Source organism: Monodelphis domestica, chromosome 1 (genome assembly GCF_027887165.1).
Source record: "Monodelphis domestica isolate mMonDom1 chromosome 1, mMonDom1.pri, whole genome shotgun sequence".
In the NCBI taxonomy this organism is placed as follows: domain Eukaryota; kingdom Metazoa; phylum Chordata; class Mammalia; order Didelphimorphia; family Didelphidae; genus Monodelphis; species Monodelphis domestica.
The window spans coordinates 340,143,308-340,163,587 of record NC_077227.1 but is presented as its reverse complement, the minus strand read 5'-3'; the positions used below and the strand labels follow the sequence as shown (position 1 = coordinate 340,163,587).

General features: G+C 41.7%; 2 protein-coding genes and 1 long non-coding RNA gene across 3 annotated transcripts in view; 2 read left to right on the top strand and 1 right to left on the bottom strand.

The window, feature by feature from the left end:
• The first annotated feature begins 931 nt into the window (after positions 1 to 931).
• HDAC3 (histone deacetylase 3) lies at positions 932 to 8,581 on the top strand. Its single transcript, XM_056821753.1, has 15 exons — positions 932 to 1,052; positions 1,277 to 1,359; positions 2,777 to 2,919; positions 3,811 to 3,892; positions 4,023 to 4,079; positions 4,209 to 4,264; positions 4,704 to 4,837; positions 5,032 to 5,112; positions 5,285 to 5,358; positions 5,802 to 5,866; positions 6,388 to 6,477; positions 6,587 to 6,645; positions 6,960 to 7,039; positions 7,357 to 7,514; positions 7,909 to 8,581. The coding sequence occupies exons 1-15, from the start codon at positions 998 to 1,000 to the stop codon at positions 7,976 to 7,978; spliced, it is 1,287 nt and encodes a 428-aa protein (XP_056677731.1). The 5' UTR covers positions 932 to 997; the 3' UTR covers positions 7,979 to 8,581.
• Positions 6,523 to 20,260, bottom strand: LOC130458222 (uncharacterized). Its single transcript, XR_008917325.1, has 2 exons — positions 19,605 to 20,260; positions 6,523 to 7,615 (listed from the first exon to the last, which is right to left on the bottom strand). It is a non-coding gene; the product is annotated as an uncharacterized LOC130458222 (long non-coding RNA).
• Positions 9,267 to 20,280, top strand: part of DIAPH1 (diaphanous related formin 1) — a 92,645-nt gene continuing 81,631 nt past the window's right edge. The window contains exon 1 of the mRNA XM_056821706.1: positions 9,267 to 9,515. Within this exon, the coding sequence (XP_056677684.1) occupies positions 9,396 to 9,515 (120 nt within the window). The 5' untranslated portion in view covers positions 9,267 to 9,395. The remainder of the gene's footprint in view (positions 9,516 to 20,280) is intronic.

Below are 20,280 nucleotides of genomic sequence, written 5' to 3'. Positions count from 1 at the left end.
TCCGGCTCCGGGCTGCGGCTGCTGGTGCCTCGGCTGGCTAGGAAGGGGAGGGGGTGTTGGGGGAGTATAGAGTTGACCGGGAGGGGGGGACTGAAAGGCGTGGATAGAGAAGGGAAAAGGGAGACTGGAATGGGGTGCAGGCGTCCTCTAGACTTTTAGTGATGGGGATGGGAAGGGGATGGGGGTGGGGTTGGGGGCGCCTCTACCGCAGCCACCTCCTAGTCCCGGCTGCTCTCTCCGGCTGTGCTCCCTGCGCGGGCACGGGGATAAAGGGGGCGGAGCGGCAGGTGTGTGGGACGGAATGCGTACGTGACACTACAGTGTCTGACATGGCTGGGTCTCCGTGTGTCAATATGTTCCATTCGGGAGGTAGGTCTCTCATGCACCGTGGCCACCGGTGGGCGTTGTGCCCCCTTGTTCTGGTTCCTGTTTGCGTCCCGGGATTCCCGGAGCCCAGGCAGGCCAAGAGGTGTCATTCTCCTTTGGGGCAAGGTGCTGCCAACTCCCTGCACCTTCGGGAAGCTCCTCATCTCCAGCGCCGGGGTAACAGCACGGCGGCGGAGAGACTTAAAGACCCCTACCTCTCCGGGAGGATAGGAAGGAGTGGGGGATTGAAAGCCCACGGATCGGTTGATTAATAAACGTTCGTAGAATTGAAAGATCTTGGGGAACGGGGATCTCTGAGATGTTCAGCCTCCCGGGGACCGATTGTGCACTTCAAGTTACACGGATACCCCAGGAACACCTTTCCTCTGGGGCCCGGCCCCACTCGCGGGGCCGAGCTCAGTCTCCCAGGCATTAAGTGCAGCAAGAAACTCGAAAGGGGGCGGAACTACAGCACTAAGGGGCGGGGCCTTGGCCTCCCACTCTCTTGCGGCTCGGAACCCGCGGAGGCCTCGGGTTCCGCAAGGGGCGTGTCGGAGCGCGATGACGCAGAACGCACGGGCCTGGAGGAGGGGCTGGAGGGCGGAGGCGCGGGGCCTGGTCCCCCGGTACTATGTCCAAGACGGTGGCCTATTTCTATGACCCGGATGTGGGGAACTTCCACTACGGTGAGAGTGGTGAAGGGAACCTCAGGTGGTGAGGTGGGGGTGGGGGACACGGGTGTGAGCAGACTCTCTCTCTTCCGTCTCCCACCCCCAACTACTTGAACCAAGAGGATTGGGGGGGGGTTGGGGGTGGGGTGGAGCGGGTTTCTTGGGACCCTGGGGAGGGGGAATCTTGGGTCCCTTGAGCTGGTGGGTCAGCTACTCTCCTTGATCACTCTTTCCTTCAGGGGCCGGTCACCCCATGAAACCCCATCGTCTGGCGCTCACTCATAGCCTGGTGCTACACTATGGACTCTACAAGAAGATGATCGTGAGTGTATCACCCCCATTCTCCTCCATACAGTGCTTGGGGAAGGGGTGCAGTGTGGGGTGTGAAGGGGGTCAGCTTCCCATGCACTTGGGGAGCAAGCTTGGAAGAAATTGAGACAAGGAGACCCCTTCATTCCTTGAGTCATAGGCTAAAAGAAATTGAAAAGGATCTAGGTTAGAGATCAAAGCTAGTGAATGCCCCTCATTTTATAGATGGGAAATCGAGGCCAAGAGAGGGGAAGTGTCTTAGGAAGGTTAAATAAGTAACCTATGTAGAAAGTTTGTGATTTGAACCAAGGTTCTTGGAATTAGATCCAACATTTTTCTTAAAATTCCATACTATGCCCACCAGAACTATGGCCTATTTGTTCTTCATATAACATGCTTTTCCTGCTACATACAGCAAGATATCAGAGCCCTATCACCTATAAAGGCACTTTGGGGATGTTCCTGTACACAAATAGAGCCAGCCTTGCCATCTTTCTGTTTTAGTCCGAATAGTTTTAGGAGGAAGATTCCAAGTTGAGAGTTAAGGGACTTGGGTTGACTACTAATATCCTCTGCATCGCTCAAAAAAAATATATATATATATATACATATAAAACCCAAAACTTACCAACAATTACACAGAAGCTTGTCTCCATAGCTATACTCCCAGCTAAGGCACATGTTTTTGACGTGGTTGGAGATTAGAAGAGTGAGAACTAGAATCATTCAAACCCAGAATGGTATGCCTGTGTATAACCATTGATTGCCACTTTTAGGATTACTGTTAAATATAAAATCCTTGGAAGGGTCTAGGTAGAGTAGGGTTACTAAACTGGATTAGCTTCCCTCTGAAGTCTTTTGATATACCTACTTGGTTTATTTTCCCACTGTTTGCTGTGTATATATAAAGGGAAAAGTGCCTACCTTTAGGGAATGTTCTATCTTTAGAAAATACAATCTCCAATTTCAGAAAGCTTTCAGTTTAGAGAGAACAACAATGATAATGCATGATATATATTGATTTGTTTTTTTCAATGTAGTTTCATGTGCAAAATCACATTTGAATCCAGAAGGGGGAAGGAAATATTAGGATGAGGGAAGGAAGAGAGATGAGCAGACATGAGCCTTTAGAAGGTTAGGACTATGTAGAGAGGGCCAGGAATATGTGGGGTAGGAGGGCAAGGGGACATAGGAATATGGGTAGGGATAAATATAATATAGCAAAATACAGTATAGCAAAATAGTCCACGATTGATCTCAATACCTTTACTCAAATTGATCTTTTCTTTCATAGGGAGACTTTTGTGTGAGAGGGAGTAGGTACTTGGATGGGGAATACTTTGGAACTTCAGGGATTGGACTGAAACAGTCAAAGCCCCCTAATTTGGAATTAGTTCTGCCCAAATTCAATATGTTTTTTGTATTCCAAGGTCTTCAAGCCATACCAAGCATCTCAGCATGATATGTGCCGTTTCCATTCAGAGGATTATATTGACTTCCTGCAGCGGGTCAGCCCAACCAACATGCAGGGCTTTACTAAGAGTCTCAATGCTTTCAATGTAGGGGATGATTGGTAAGGGAAAGTCAAGGGATGACCGTTGATGTGGATTAGTGTTGATTCCTGAGGTAGGGAATTAATTGTAAGGAAGAGGGAGGGAAACTTGGGGAGTCTATAAGGCACTGTGGGCAAATGTAACTGAGGATACACAGAAGTATAGTTCTGATCTTAAGGAATTTATATATTCAAGTGGGGGAGACCTAACATACAAGGGAAACAGTAAAAACTTCCAAACTTTTTACCTTGGCCTTGCAGATTTTTTCCAGTCTTTTTTTTTTAACTTACTTTCCAACATTGTTATCTGCTACTCCCCTACATGAACTCTCACACCAATTTTCTTTTTTCTCTAGCATGCTATGCAAATTCTGTGTTCCCAGCTTTACCCAAAACCTTTCATCTTTCACCGATTTAGATTCTCCCAATTTATTAGTTCAAGTTCCAGGTCTTCTATTAAGTCTTCCTTGGTAACTCTAGCCTAATTATTTTTCCTTCCTTTTAATTCCTGTAGCACTTCTTAATTCCTGTACCATTCACTTCAAAATTATATACCACATTATGATATCTTTTAAATAGTTCTTTATTTTTCTCTTATGTGTGCCTTTTCCCATAATCTTAAAATAGAGTTGGACAAATAGGCATGCAAAAATATAAATAAACATTCTCTTTTTTTTTTCCTTCTCCCTCGACCCCTCTTTCTCTCCCTCCTTCTCTCCTTGTCTCTTCTCAAACACACACATGTGTATACACACACACACACACATTTAAACAAAAAGATGAATGAATGAATAGGGCAGGATGTGAAAGGAAAGAGGCCTAAATTGGATTAGGTGTATCCTGAGGGGTGTTAAGTTTCTTGGGAAAGGAGCCAAGCTTCTGGGTGATCTAGCCACGACCTCTGTCTTACAGCCCTGTGTTCCCAGGCCTCTTTGAGTTTTGTTCCCGTTACACAGGTGCTTCCCTGCAGGGAGCTACACAATTGAACAACAAGGTAAGTATATCCCTAGCACCCCCATTCATCCATTGCCTTGGCATCTGCAACCACTGAGCTCTTCCCTTATCCTCATGTTCTCTATACCTTAGATGTGGGGAGGGCTATTATTTGGATGTTTGTCCTTTAGATCTGTGATATTGCCATTAACTGGGCTGGAGGGCTACACCATGCTAAGAAATTTGAGGTGAGTACAGGGGTGATGGAGGGAACTATGGGTGTCATGGGCATGGGATGCTGAGGGTGGGGGGCCAAAATATGGTGAGGGATGTAGGAGTGAGGTGCTCCTTCCCCCAAAGCCACTCTCCTGCTGCAGGCCTCAGGTTTCTGCTATGTCAATGACATTGTGATCGGCATCCTGGAGCTACTGAAGTAAGGAACTTACAGGGGAGGATGGGGTGAGATATTGGGGAATGGATTTGCTCTATGGACTTTGAGGGAGTATGAGTTCTTGGTTTGGGCTTCTCTGTTCCAACTCTGCACTCTCTGACATCTAGTAATCCTAGTATTCCCTTCTAGTAGACATCTTTTACCTAGATCACATTTATTTCTCTTTAAGCCCCAGTCTCCACTTCTTGTCCCTTCACCCCGAGCCCCATCCCTTCCTAGAGTGATAGGATATACTTTGTGTCGTAGTGTCCTTGATAGGAACAGCTTCAGTTAATCTGGGAACTGAGGGTAGGTTTCTGGTGATTAGGTTCTGTAAAGGGTTGCATGTTTGGGAGCAATATGTGAATGTGGGGTTGGGGGAAGAGATTCCCTTTTGACTCATCTATATCTGCCTCACACTCTTGGTCTTTCTTCATTTCAGGTATCACCCTCGTGTATTGTACATTGATATTGATATCCACCATGGGGATGGTGTACAGGAAGCCTTCTATCTCACTGACCGAGTCATGACTGTCTCTTTCCATAAATATGGCAATTACTTCTTTCCTGGAACAGGTAGAAAAATTTGGCTGAAGAGAGCAGGGGGATGGAGGGGTGGGGGTAGATTGAGGAAATGGTGGGTTAGGGGTGATAAGGGAAGAGAAACAATTGGACCATCATTGGTAGTGCAAGATCTACATGTGAGGTTGGAAAATCTAGGTTTGTAGTGTTTCCCCAGCAAGTTACCACTAGACACCTTTCCCCTACAGGTGATATGTATGAAGTTGGAGCAGAAAGTGGACGCTACTACTGTCTCAACGTCCCCCTTCGGGATGGCATCGATGATCAGAGTAAAGAATTACCTATTTGCCTTTATTTATTTTTCTTTACTATCTATTGGCTGTTTTCTTGGGCTCTATGTTACTTTACCTGGGTTGCTGGTTCCCTGAACCCCTCCTTCCCCTGGGTCTCAGTCTACTCCCTCTCCTTGGGATGTTAGATGCCTAATTCTTACCACTCCAGGTTACAAGCACCTCTTCCAGCCTGTAATCAACCAAGTGGTGGATTTTTACCAACCAACATGCATTGTACTACAGGTAGCAAACAACTTGAATGTTCTACAGTTTGTGTGTATATGTGTGTAAGTGTGTGGGGAGTAGCATACTATTTTTCACGTTAGTTTATATTTTTATTTTGGGGTTTTGGTTTTATATGAGTATTCTCTTACACAACAACCAACATGGAAGTATGTTTTGCATGATAATACATTTATAAACCAGATCAAATTTCTTATTGTCTCTGAAAGGGGGAGAGACAATTTGAATCTTATAATTTCAGATAATGTATGTTGAGAATTGTTATTAGATGTAATTGGGAAAATAAAGCATTTTTTTTAAGTGAGGGGACTTAGCTCTGTCCTCCAACTTGGCAGGAAGAGTGACAGTTTTTAATTAGGGGGAGAAATAATGGGGTAAACGATCACTCATGTTATCCCAGCCAGTTATATCACCTCAGCTGCCTAGTCTTTTACTCTCTGCAGTGTGGAGCTGATTCCCTGGGTTGTGATCGGCTGGGTTGCTTCAACCTCAGCATCCGAGGTCATGGGTAAGATTCTCTTCTTTATCTACCTTCTTGAACCCTTCAGAAGCACCCAGGGGTTTGGACAGAAGTACCTTAAGTTTATACACTTGTAGGTTTTAGGACAGTGTCCTGCTTGGCTTTTTCTTGTGAGGGGGACACAGATACAAAACCAGTGGATCTGTGATCTCATTAATGTAGATATTCCTTTCAATGATACAAATGAAAACTCAACAGTGCTGCCTATTGTGTAAAACTCTTCTCCATGGATTCCCCTAAATTTCCCATAAGGGGGCCCCTCAATAGTGCTGGGGGCCTTCCTCAAATTATAATATTGCTCAGTGGCCAGTGAAGCACATAGTCTGTCCATCAATTATCCATCACTTTTCTTATGTGACCATAGGATTGAGAAGACAGTGTCACAACCTGTATTCTTAGTCTGGTTGGAATGGGGCTCCTGGATTTTGGGAGATCTAAGGTAAAAGTGGCTAGGAAAATGGAGAAAGGATAAATAGTTTCAGCTGCTGATACTTTTGTGTCCCCAACAGGGAGTGTGTTGAATATGTGAAGAGCTTTAACATCCCATTGCTGGTACTGGGTGGTGGTGGTTATACTGTTCGAAATGTTGCCCGGTGCTGGTGAGTACTGCCCCATATCTATCCTGTATAAGTATCATAAGTTCATTGAGGGATTCCTAGAGAGGCCCTAGAACCTTCTTGTTCAGCCCCTTCTTTCTCTTTATTTCAGGACATATGAGACATCACTGTTGGTAGAAGAAGCTATCAGTGAGGAGCTACCATATAGTGGTGAGACATTCCTCTGATGCCCACCTTCCCCTTCTACAAATCTATTTCCTTGGAGTCCTAAGGTGGCCTGGGGTGGGCATAGAAGAATAATTTGATATCTTTCATTAGGCATAACTGAGTTCTCTAGTGTTACTCTTTTTTGATACTGAAACACTGAGTTGTAGATAAGCCCTAATGTCTTGACCCGTCTTCCTACCAAATCCAAGTTAGATAGAGATAAGACCCAAGAATCCTTATTCCCATCCAGAGCTAAGCTTATCCTTCCTTCTTCCCTGGGGCCTCTAATCTGTTTTTCTTCCTCTTCTCAAACAAAGAATATTTTGAGTACTTTGCCCCAGATTTCACACTTCATCCAGATGTCAGCACTCGAATTGAAAATCAGAATTCACGACAGGTCAGTGGCCTAGAGAAAGGAAGGGAGGAGGGTTAGGGTATGGGGGACTTACTGCCCATTGGCTTGGGGGTGGGCAGAGCCAGAAGGATTTGACTAAGACTTCGAGGCCAAAGGACTGAGGGAAACAAACTGGGGAGGAAAGCTCCAGGCCAGTCCTGGAAAGCAGGACAGTGAAGGGCTGTAACATTTTTTGTTGAGAGATAGCTCCCAACTGCTAATCCCTGACTACAAAAACTTGTGGAATTAGTATGCCTCAGTGAGGATGGGAACACTGATGCCTTGAAAGTTGCTGAGAAATAGTTCTTGTTCATGGCCAGTACCTGGATCAAATCCGCCAGACGATCTTTGAGAATCTGAAGATGTTGAATCATGCACCCAGTGTCCAGATCCATGATGTACCATCTGATCTGCTGACCTATGACAGAACTGATGAAGCTGATGCTGAAGAAAGGGGCCCTGAGGAAAACTACACCAGGTATGGAGTGATAATAGCTGTGGAGGGGGGCTTAAGGAAGACAACAGTAGAATGTTTTGCTCAGAACTGGAATAGAGCTGTGACAGGGTTGTTTTTTCTTTCTGGAGGCAAGGAAAGAGGAGAGAGGAATATTTGGAGAATCATGACATGTATTTTGTGGGAGGTACAAAAGTCTACATAAAATATTTGGTGGAAGGGCCTCAAGGAGACTGTTGCTGTTGAAAAACCAGGAAGTGGTTAGACAATGAAAGGAGTTGGGAATCTAGTCACAGGGTCCTACCACCTGTCGTTTGCTCCTGGTTCCTTCCCCTTTTTCTTCCACCTTTTTTCCCCTGGCTAGGTCTTAATGCTTTTAGATTAATTTATAGCACTGATCTCTCTCCCAACCTTCCAGACCAGAAGCTTCCAATGAGTTCTATGATGGAGACCATGACAACGATAAAGAAAGTGACGTAGAGATTTGAAGCCTGGAGAGACTCCGATCCACAGAGTTACCTCCCACCTGAGGGCTGGGCAGGTGGCAAGAAGAGTGACTTTTCCTGTGCGACTTTCTCTACCCTGGGTCTTTGCCATCCATCCTGGGGAGAAGAGTTCAGACTGCTATTGGTCCCAGAACCTACTTACTGCCCCTCCAGTCTCTTTCTCCCCAAGCCTGAGGTGATAATTGTTGGACAGGGAATGAGGGACAGCTCTGATTTGGGGCTACAAGGACAGCTCCCTTAGGCAGGTCATAGAGGTCAAGTGTCCCTGGTGGGGAGGAGGCCCAGTTCCTTGGTTTGCCCTTTGTTCTTAGGCCCCTGTCTCCTCTTGACAAAGATATTTTCAGGATTGAGAGGTGGGTAATATTGAAGGTACCTTTTTATTCCCTGCCATACTGTGCCCCTTTTTACACTTTAATTTGGGAGTAGAAAGAGACCAAGGGAGAATTGCCATTTGTTTCCAACCATATGAGTCCCTTGTGATTGGGGAAGGAAGGAGTAGAGAGGGGTTTCATGTCCTACCTTTTCATATTTTATGTCCATTTTACCATTGTTTTTATCCAATAAATTGAGTCCATATTTTTCTTATCTACTGCCTTCTTCCTAAAAATTTGGCTTCTCCTCCAAGTGCTGCTTTCATCTTATTGGGACTGTGGGAGGGGAGTTGAGGGTACAGTTCAATCCATCCAGGGATGAGTTCAGTAGTCTTCTTCCTACTTCATTTCATTGAATCCCCTGGTCCTTTCTCAGGCCTACAGTACTATATTAGCTCAGGATATGGACATGGGCTGTCAAGGTGCTGGTATTCCCCCCACCTGGTCCCTTCATGAACCTGGACTCTGGTAGGCTTAGGATTTCTGAGGTTGGCCTAGTGACGCAAGGAGCTGAGCCACAGCTCTAGGGATGGTTTGCCTACTGCTTATCCTGGCTGACCTCGCTAGAGGTGGGGCTGGGGAAGCACCGGCCTCCAGCCTCTGGCAGAAGGCTGATTCCCCTTCTCCCTGACAGCCTCATCAATCCTGGGAAAAAGGGAACTCAAAAAGTGTTTGCTGTTCTGTCGGAGGTCCAGCAGAGGGCGCTGTTCCTACTTTTGGACCCCTCAACTTCCTCCCTACTAAATTGGGCTTAATGGTTGGGCCCATTGGGCAGGTAGCGAGTTGAAGCGGTCGTCACCCCCAGGTTCAGCGCGCCATTGGTAGGCACCGCGCGGAAGTGTGGCTGGCTCGGGAGCTCTGGGCCGTCTCTACTTGATATTCATGAGGCGCGCGCATCTCGGCATGCTAATGAGTTCGAAGAAGGCGGGGAATTGAGAGGCGCTGGGCGGCGGCGGCGCGCGGGCGGCGAGGAGGGAGCGGGCGGGCGGCGCGAGCAGGATTCGGGGGGCAGCGTGCGAGCCGGGGACATGGAGCCACCCGGAGGGGGCCTGGGGCCGGGCCGCGGGACCCGGGACAAGAAGAAGGGCCGGAGCCCGGAGGAGCCGCCAGCAGCTGGCGGCGGCGACGGCGGCAAATCCAAGAAATTCGTGAGTGTCCCACCCACCCACCTACCCATCTGTACAGCCCCGGCCCCGGTGAGGTCCTTCCCGGGCCAACGGCCGGGAGCCGCCCCCGCTCTCGGTGCCCGGCTCTCCCTCGCCACCGTCACTCTCTAGCCCCTGCTTCCCCGCGCCCCCAACTGCCCTCCTACTCCTCTCTGCTCCCCAGATCTGACTCATTACTGGCGGCCCCTTGCGTATCCCCAAACCATCCCTTACCCCGCCCCCATGCACACCTGGACCCTCCTAATCCCCCAGCTTCCCTCTGTCTTCAACTTGATTCACCGCAACCACCTCCTGCCCCTCCTGACAGGCTCCCCCTCGTTCCTCCAGCCACCTTTACCCCAGTCTCTCCGGACAAAATATCAGACCTGGTTTCCCCTCTTATCTCTCCTCCTAAACCTGTCCTCTCACCGTCACTTGGCCTCCCAGGTACCTCTCCCTCCAGTACCAGACCTGGATCTTTTCAGCCCCTTTTCTCCACCCACCCCCACCTGACTCTCCTTAATTGCGTGTCTTCCCCTCCTAACCTCCCCCAAACCCTGGTCACTTTGAGTTCCTATATACATGCTAGTCCTAGACCTTTTTCATTCGACCGGTAATCTCCTCACTTTTCTCTTCCCCACCTTGGGAAGCTTTAGGTAGCCACCGCCTCAGCTTCTGTATGTCTTCCTTTGCTGTGGTTTGCTTTTTCCCAATGTTTTACCCAACCTTTACCCAATCTTCTGAAAAGATCCTTTCTCCCATAACTCTTTCTAAACTAATTCCCTTTTGCTCTCTCACCTTTTAACTCCTACCTTCTATCAAACACTCCCCAGCTTCCTTTTTTTCCCCCTGTTAACTTAGATGTTCCTTCTTCCTTGGCCCAACCCCCTTTCTCCAGGTACTTTCCTAGGTTCATTTTCTAAGCCTCTCTTGGCATTCTCTTCTTGTCTCCTCCCCCCCCTTGCCCCCGCCCATTTCCTGATCTATGATTTAGCCTTTTAACTTGTTAACTTTCCATCCAATAAAATCTTTTAAGCCCTGAGTCTGGTGTCATCTGATAATGGCTCGCTCTCAGGAATGTTACCTGACATGTGACCTCTCAGAAATTTGTCCTTGCATTTAAAGAAATAAACTCTTGTCTAATTACACATGCCCTCAATCATGTTATTACTCTCTTTTCCAGTATTTCTTTCCTGTCTTTTTAACACTTCCTTGGGGATAAACTTTTTGACTTCTTACCCTAGGGTAATAGAAACTCTTTTCCTTTACAAGCGGAGAGCAAAGTAAAATATGAAATTTGTGAATAATGTAATTTCATTTTATATTGTCTATGATGACCCTAACTTTAACCTCTTTTCTGCCTCTCCATTCTCCTCAGTTCTGCTGACAGTCTTACTCTCTGCTGTGTATATATAGTATGTATATACTATAAACTATAGAATAGCTTTCTTTCTGTGAGAATTGTTCAAAATCAGTTGTGAGAAAAATATATCCATATAACCCTTACTTATGTTCCATTATGATGTCCATGACTTGCCCCCACACTAATCCACCATTCCAAGTCCTTTCTCCAGGGATCTATTTAGATATGAGACACATGGTTCATAGCTCCTTAAAAAGAGAGGGAAGGTTAAGTGCAAGATATTAATAACTCCTTGCTAGTTACAACCATGTATTCACTTCAAAATGATAATCCCTTTTCAATCTTTCCTTTTTACTGAATAAATTGCTTATAATTTTTTTGCTTTCTTTCTCTCCCCTACTAGTTCCTCCAAACAATCCAAGTAATCTTCTCACAAACTTGGCAACAAAGCTGATAAAATGATGAATTGGAAGGAAATACAACTTTCTAACTGAGGTTGTTGGGAAATGCAGTACTGCACAGAAATTACTTGTATGGGGCAGCTGGCATAATGGAAAGCAATAGATTTGGAATGATTGGGTTTGAGTGCTGGTTCTGCTATTAACTGTTACTATGGGCAAATCCCCTAACCTCTCTTTAACTCACTTTCTTCTTTGTAAAATAGGACAATACTATATCTACCACTTAATTGACATAGTTGTTAAGAGGAAAGCATTTGTGTAAAATGGAAGTGATAGTTACAGAGGGAATTAAAGAAGTGATCCATCTATTTCTGCCTATGTCTGACAAAACCACATGTCCCTAGGCCTGTTAACAATTGATCTTTATAATTAGCCTCATTATTCCAGGCCACTAATTGTGTGTTGTTTGTTTTTCTGACTATTACTTCATCCAAAGCATGGAGCTTAATAGTTAAATAAAATTTCTCAGTGGCTCAGAAATTTTGTTCTATATTTTCCCCTATTTTGTACTATTGTGTCACCTGAATTTCTTTAGATTAGAAGCCAAATCTCATATAGCCTGTGTTAAGCTTTCCTTCTCAGTCTTGGGCCCCAAATTTGTAATTTCCTTCAGTTTCTTCAAATCCTTTGTGATACTTTGCATTGAGTTTGTCTTCTCCTGCATTCCAACTAGATCTGCTGATTTACAGTCTTAGCTTCTTTTTTACACTTTCCAGATCATTCTTAGGAATTTTTTTGTGCCTTTGATTGCCTAGCTCTGGTATGTTTCACAGGTTTGTGGAATCTATTGAATGTATGTTGCTTGAGGCTGAGATACTTCTAGCACTCTCTGCTTTGTAGACAATTGTACCTTCCAGTATAAGCTGAGTGGATTTGACTCAGAGTTGTTTATATTTGCTTTAGAGGGTGGAGTTTAAATAAGTTCCTTATTTCTTCTAAAGGTGTTGTTCTTAACCTTTAACTTGCTGAAATATCTAATCTGGTAATGAGAACTGTATTTTTTTTCCTTTCAGGAAAGAATTATTTAAATATCCTTTTCCTGGTAAATATAAGCTTTGAAAATTCTAACCCTACTCTTATTGCTTTTGGGTAGAAAAATGTTAGCCGAGATCTATAGACATTTAAAGGCTAGGACTTGGCACCAAATTTTGCTGTGTGAGAATGGTACATTCTGGTGATTGATAGCTTGTTATTTTTTAAAGTGAGATTTTCTAGTTAGAGGTGGAGACCAAACTCAAAGTTATTTCATACTGTTCCATTTCTAAAGTTTCTATTCTCTGGAACTACAGCATGAGCCTCTTTAAGAAACCTTGCATAGTAGAGATTATGTACCTCAGATGACTATTTATATCTGGTTCTGAGGAGATCACTAATCTCTTTAGGAGTTTCATACCTTTCAGTACTTTAGGAAGGTTCTGACCACAAATTTAAGAGGGACATGGATTATAAGAAAAGACTTGGGAAAGGAGCAAGGAAGGAGACAAATTTAGGGAAGTGGGAAAGCATATGAAGAATGCAAGGTCTAGGCGAGTTCTGGGAATCTGCTGTATGGAGAGGAGATGAAGCCTCACTTTAAAAGACTATTGTGTACTATCAGTGTGATTTCTTTTGACATATATTGTCATTCACTATTAGAAGACTTGCTTGATGCTTGATATTCTCTCTCTTGTTCTTAATGAGTCTGACTTCAATAGGACCCATGGAAATATGTCCCCTCCCAACCCCTTTTTTAAATCATCAGCTGAAAATGCTTCAGCTTGTATGTGAATAATAGAAGTCTCTCCTAGCAGAATTTGGACTAGTCTTTCCTCTTTTAGTTGTAGTAGTAAATGAGGCTAATGGTCCCAAATCTAGCATGATTGCTTATATCTTTTCCCAAAATATGATTTTAAAGAGAGATATCATGTTTGTATGCTTTTGTCCCCACATTTAATGGATTATAATCAGAAAAAAATGATGAGATAGAAAATGTTATGCCTTCCAAACCCTCCTAAAGTTGCTCTTTTGATAGGTTTATTTAAGCTGGGAGATATAGCTTTATTAGGTCTTTAAGCCTTAAGGAATAGGAGAGGAAGCCACCAGAATCTTCTTTCTTCTTTAAATTAACTTGAAGCATTTTAATTTGAGATATGGGGGCTATAAGTTCTGTCTCCTGTCCCTTGCTCTTTCCTCCTTCCTAAAACATAGTTCTAGTTGAGACCATAGTGGGGAATAGCTTACATGGTTTTGTATGAACTTATGTAAAGCTATTTGAGAAAGGTCAGGAAAATAGGATGCCAAGTAGGATTAATCAATGCCAAGGCTATAAAGAGAAAATAGGTTATTATCTTCTTGAACTTTTGTGCAAAAATTCTCATTTTCTTCCTTTAAAGAAGATATTAGCTGGGCCAACTAGGTAGCTCAGTGGATAAAGCACCAGAGGAGGACCTGGGTTCAAATTTGGCCTCAGGTACTATCTAGGTGTGTGATCCTGGACAAGTCACAACCCTATTTGCCTAGCCCTTGCCCTTTTGGGTTAGAGTTGTTACCAATAAAGTAAGGGTTAAAAAAAAATAGTTATTATGATTGGAAAGTTCAGAGAAGGCCAATCATTATGCAATTTGTGTGTTTTAGGAGTAATGCTAAACACAAGGTTTTTCATACCTGGGGTGAAGGATGGTCTACAGGAATGTGATTGTGATATTTAAGATTTTGAAATGACCTAAATATTTCTTCCTTCCAGTTATGTCTATAAAGAAACCCTATAGGGTTGCTTAGTGACAATGACTGGTACGTTTAGACTAGCCTCAAAGGAAATCCTCTTTCACCCAATATGTAATGAGGCTGACAGTGCAACCAGAATTAAATTCCTTGTCAAGGGAGAATTGTCATTAAATATAGTTACTCTTCTAAAAATCTGCTGTAATAAAAATAAATAAATAAAGACCTAGATAATAATAATGAGGAAATGTTTAAACTTTGTTGTTGGCATTATGCATCAGAAGAGGCTGGTTTTCTTTTCTTTGTGCCAGAATAACTTTTTGTTATTCCAAGGGACCCTGATCCACTTTACAAATGGATGTTGCACTTTATACTTAGATCATTTTATCTGTAGTGAAACAGTAGCAATTTAATAGACACATGGTAATTCTAGATATAATTAGGAACAATTTTAAATCTTGTGCGTTCCAGGACAGAAGGAATTTACGAAGACAAGGAATTAGCATCCTGACAGTCAGAAACCATTTACAGATTAGTTGACTAAAGTAAAATTCATGACTAGAAACAGTAGTTTCCCTATTCCTTTTTTAATTAAAAAATTTTTTTTAAACTCTTACCATCTTGGAATCAATAGTGTGTATTGGTTCCAAGGCAGAAGAATGGTAAGGGCTAGGCAATGGGGGTCAAGTGAGTTGCCCAGGGTCATTCAGCTGGGAAGTGTCTGAGGCCAGATTTGAACCTAGGACCCCCAGTCTCAAGGCTGGCTCTTAATTCACTGAGCTACCCAGCTACCCCCTTAGTTTAAAAATTTAAATGAACAAAAATCTGTTTTCTTTCATGCCTTTTTGCTAAAGCAAATTTCATATTTAAGTGTTTTTTAAAAAGATTTTCCCTACATAATCTTCCTCTATCTACCCTCTCCAATTATTTTCTACTTTGAAACTGCCTCCTTGAGTGTGTGCCTTGTGTTTTGAAGGAGTCTTGTATTTCAGTACTTACTCTACCTTCTCAGTAAAATGTCCCTTTGAAAAGCTTTAAAAAATTATCCCTCTCCTAACAAAAGGCCATTGGATGCTTGCCACCAGTTGGGGTGAGGGGAATTGGGAACAAGTCAACATTTACTACTCTAACCCTGCCCAGCTGCCTTTCTTCCTCTTTGTCCCTACTCTTCCTGGACAAGTTGGAGCCAAATGAACTGAAACCCTGTTGTAAAACAGTAGCTTGGATTTTATTCCTTCCACCTAAAGTACAGTCTCAGACCTGAATTCTAAAAGGAAGAAAGATCCTAGATAGAAATTAACTCCTTTAACTAGTTAAAAAATCATATCCTAGGGGGCAGCTGGGTAGCTCAGTGTATTGAGAGCCAGGCCTAGAGACGGGAGGTCCCAGGTTCAAATCTGGCCTCAGACACTTCCCAGCTGTGTGATCCTGGGCAAGTCTTGACCCCCATTGCCTAGCCCTTACTGATCTTCTGCCTTGGAACCAATACACAGTATTGATTCTAAGATGGAAGGTAAGGGTTAAAAAAAAAATCATATCCTCCTGCCCCTTCTTTTTCAAAAACACATATTTAGTATTAAAGGACAATTTTTTAAAAATTCAAGAAATTATCAACAGATAACATTTAGGTTCCAATCCATTTTGATTAATTGTACGATTTTTGAGTACACCATTGTACTTTAATAAATGGAGGAAAGGCTTTTTTTTTTTTTGGAAAGGCTTTTATAATGATTAGAAGTTTGCTAAGGATAGCCCAGGATATTGATGTAATTTTACTTTCACCTTTGATTCAGGGTGAAAAGAGTTGTAAATTTTATGTAATATCATGGTAATAAATTCTATTTTCAAGTTGATTTTTAACTTTCAGTCAACATATATGTGTTCTTATGAACAAAAATAAAATTTAAAAACCCAATCACTAAATTAAAAGTATTTTCCTGTTATTTATTTCTGTTGTTGAAATCAACAACTTGTATATATATTAACTTTAACAAGATAGTAACAAAGTCATCAACTATGTGAATTTTGTTGCTATTTAATAGTCTATGTAGTTATAATTAGTAAATATATTCTTTTGTGCTTTTGTTTTCTTTACTCTGCATCACTTTACTTTGTATATTTCCATATTTCTTTGTATTCTTATCTTTGATAATTTGAGGGATGTAAGATAGTATATTAGAGTTGTTTTAAGTTAGTATCTATTCCAGAAACAAAATCTAAGCTCTATTGGTTAATTGTTCTAATTTGCTTTATTATAACACCCTCTCCTTCCCCCATCTGAAGTTATTTGGCATAGCAGAAATAAATTTTAGAAAAGGAACAGATACCATCAGTCAGAGGGAGAAATGGAGAAAAGATTAAATAAACTATTCTATAGCTTGGCCCAGGAACTTTTTTTTCTTTTTTTTTTTTAACCAGACCTGTGATATCATTGGTATAAGTAACCAATGTCAGTGAAGAAACTCTTATTCAATGCAGATTGTAAATGTTTAGCCACTTACAGTCTTAGAAGGTTGCCTGAGTTTTTGAGATGTAAAAGTGATTTCTGCGATATTAAAGTATTTTGAGTTCTGTCAGAGATAATTTACTCTAATAAACTTTTATTTAGGTTGGGAAAATCTGGGTTTATAAGGTTGCTGGTGTGTGTAAAGATTGTAATGGTAAAGGTATAGGTGCTTTATGTCTTTTTTTCCTCAGACTTGAAAACTAAGAAAAGTTTCCAAAAGTTAACTGAACCTTGCTTATCCCTTAGACATGTAGGAAGAGCTGTTTGTGCAGCTTGTCCTTTGCCTGATTCATAGGTCAGTAGAAGGTGAGTGCTTTTGAGTGCAACGTAGTCTCTTGTGTAAATGAAACAGTGTCACCTGTCAGGAATTTTGCAGTTGAAATTACATGGAACAGCAAGTGGTAATGATATGGGGGAAGGGAAGTAGAAACTGTTTATGATATTTGTGAACTTATCTTTCTTGCCTGGACAGTTCTTTGGTATAGAATCCTGCTAAGGGCTCCAGATTCTTTCAAAGAAGGACTACAAAAGTGGAAAATGACCAGTAATGCCTGGTCGGTCCCTTTTTAAATATGGAGACCTCAAAAATGTGATCTTCAGGCCTAGTAATTATTACTTCATAGTTGTTAATCATTAAAAGTGATTTCTGTAAGATACCCATTATAAAAATGAGTATTAATCTGAATCTGGTAGAAGAGTGATAGTGATAGAGAATCAGAAGTTTCTCTTGCTTAATGTAGTGTCTCATGGTTTTTGTTACTCATCTATCACTGACTGAAGATCGAACAGGCAAGTGATTTCAGTCTGTATCTAAAAGTATGGTGACAGTCCTTCACCAGGTTTTGGTCTCTGACTTCCAGGAGTTTATAATCTCTTTTGCAATTCAAGAAATAGAACTATGAAGCAGGATTGCTTCATGAAATACAATATTCAGTATTAACTACAAATGCTATAAATCAGTGAAGGAAAAACAATATGTAGTGTAAGAACTTAGATTTTAAAAGGAGATAATTTTTTAGAGTTATATAATTTTAGAGCTGGAAGGATCTCAGATCAGAGATAGGGTTACTTTAGAAGGAAGGAAACTGAAACCCAAAGAGAGGGCATGGGATTTTACTAGAGCCTAGGCTTCCCACCCCACATTATTTTCTGGTCTGTACTAGAGTTCTTTACATATCTTATCCTTCAACCAGACTATATTTCCTCAGGGCAGAAACTTACCTAGCACTGTTGTCTGCACATAGTAGGAGCTTAATAAATGTCCAGTGACTTGAATTCTTGTACAATTCATTTCAGACAAAATGTACTTATTTCAAGAAGGTTATATAGGTGAGATAAAACCAATTGATGGAGGTTCCCGAGTTAACTGAGAAATATTTGAACTGTCTTTTGCTTATAGAACCGTCAATTACTTATAGAAAGCAAGTGTAAAAAAAAAATTGATAAATAGGTTTTGATACTTTCCATTTACTCCCCATTAAAGCATGTACTTTTCATTTTGGTCTGCTGATTGGAATATGTGATGGTCATTTTCTTTCTTCTTTTAAACTCTTACCTTCTGTCTTAGAATCAATACTAACTATCATTTCCAAGACAAGGACAGGGGTTGAGACCAGATTTGAACCCAGGATCTTTTTTCTCCAGGCCTGGCTCTCAGTCCACTATCTACCTAGCTTCCCTGATGGTGATTTTCTGCTTCCAGAAAGTAGTAAGAAGTCTGAGAATCTAAATATATATATATATATATTTTAGGGTTAGAATTTTGGGAAACGGTTCTGCTATCAAAGTGGAGATATTAATATTAAGTATTTAATTTTTTCTCTTTTCATGAATTTGAATATCCATCTGTGTTTTCACCAGTTATTTCAACTCTATTTCAGATGTAAAGAAATGAATCTTTATCTCTGCAGGCTAGTCTTAATTCTATGGTAATTAGCTGCAGTTGTTAGGAGTAGGAACATGAAGAACCTTCTGTCTATTTTAGAGACCTCCTAGCCAAATGCCATTTATGTTATAGATGAGAAGGAACTGTGGCTCAGAGAAAGGAAATGACTTGCCCAAGGTTATCAGTGACAGAGTTAAGACTAGAATTCTTCTTGTCCCATGTTACTGCCTCTAGTCTGATCCTTAAAGGACCAAGCTTTGTCAACTGATACAGTTCTTTTTTTTTTTTAGTCTGAAAGGCAAAGGAAATAGATAAGTAGGATGAAAATCTTTATTTCAAAGTAAAATTTTAATATCATTTTATTAGTTGCTTTGCCTTCTAGTTAAGAGATGGGGATAAAGAAAAGGAGAAACCAAGGCAGGAAGTAAGAGTAATAACTCCCCCAACACAAAGAGTCTGACTAAGCCATAGAGAAAGCACCATCCAATTTTTTATTATCCTTGGAAGTTGTTCTGGCTGCTTGATATAAATAATTTATAATTGTGATACTAAAACTCCTTCAGCCCAACTGAAAAGAATATATAGAGTTTTTGACTTAGGTAGGCTTTGAAGGATTCCCCCAGAAAAGAGGTCCCTGGTGATTTCTTAGCTCTACTATTTAAAGAAAGTGGGAGTTGGCTTTAGTTGGCAGCTTTTTGCATCCGCCATGGCTTATTTCGTTAGTTACTTCTAGGCTCATGGGTGACGTCTATTTCCTGAGATTGAAACCACAAGAAGAAGTGGTGAGAAGCCTCTGTAGGATATATACTATCAAGCAAGAAGCAGACATTGGGCTGATCTCAAAAATGAGGAATATTAGTTTATATGCATATTATTCTCTAGTCCAAAATTTCTATTTCCTACAGATCATTACCAAAATTCCCCAACAGCCCTCTTAATACAATTTTCCTTAGGTAGATCTAAATTCTCTTATTCCATAAGCAGTGTTTTGGGGAACACAGGTTGAAATTATTGATAGTTGGTTGACATTTTGATTAGGGGAATTGCGTACTTTAAGATTATTTTCTACCTCTTCATGTGTACTTAATATTATCAGAGCCAAAAAAGAAAAGTTGAAACTATGGTACACAGACTCTAAGAGTTAAATAGGCTTGAAAGGTTTTTTAGTCCAACTTACCACCATGTACAGGAAGCGCCTATATAGCATCTTTAAAAGTCATCTTGTCTCTGCTGAACACTTTTGGAGTTGGGGAGCTCAGTATACTTCAGCTTGCTCTTTTTTTCCAGGGCATCTTTTGGAATCTATGACTAGTTTGACAAACTAGAGGCTTTTGGATCATGATCTACCATTGCTTAGAATAGACGTATGTATAATACAGGTTTTTATTCAGGTCAATTCAAGGATGTTTAGTTACTGGAAGTACTAGATAAAACTACATTATGACCCTCACTTATAACGCATTCCTTCATCATTATTTTCTCGATGTCCTCTCTCAAAATCCTCCTAGTAAAACTATAATCTGTATATAAAGGATTAGCCATTTTTCATCACAATAGTTATTTTTCAGAACATTTAGTTGAGCCCATGAAGTATTGTAATTCCTGACTAGCCTGATTGTTAGTTCCAACAGGCTAAATGCTGAGTGGTAAGTTTCTAAGAGTTGGCTCATTATAGAAAAATGGAGAAGGATCTTCACTTAGAAAATAAGAGATTGATGTGTGCAGGTTTTAAAATTATATTAGGGGTGTCCTGACTAGGAGCAGAGTGTCCTAGTGCTTCCTGGCTACATGAAGAAGCAACTGCAGCTGCAGGAACTTCCTGTCTGCCAGGCCCTGGGTGTGTCACAAGGGCC

Excerpts from the sequence above, each read along its gene's own strand:
- HDAC3 (XM_056821753.1), top strand. The coding sequence starts at position 998 with ATGTCCAAGACGGTGGCCTATTTCTATGACCCGGATGTGGGGAACTTC. Across the intron at positions 5,359-5,801 it reads CAACATGCATTGTACTACAG|TGTGGAGCTGATTCCCTGGG; the intron begins GTAGCAAACAAC and ends TACTCTCTGCAG. Across the intron at positions 5,867-6,387 it reads CTCAGCATCCGAGGTCATGG|GGAGTGTGTTGAATATGTGA; the intron begins GTAAGATTCTCT and ends TGTCCCCAACAG.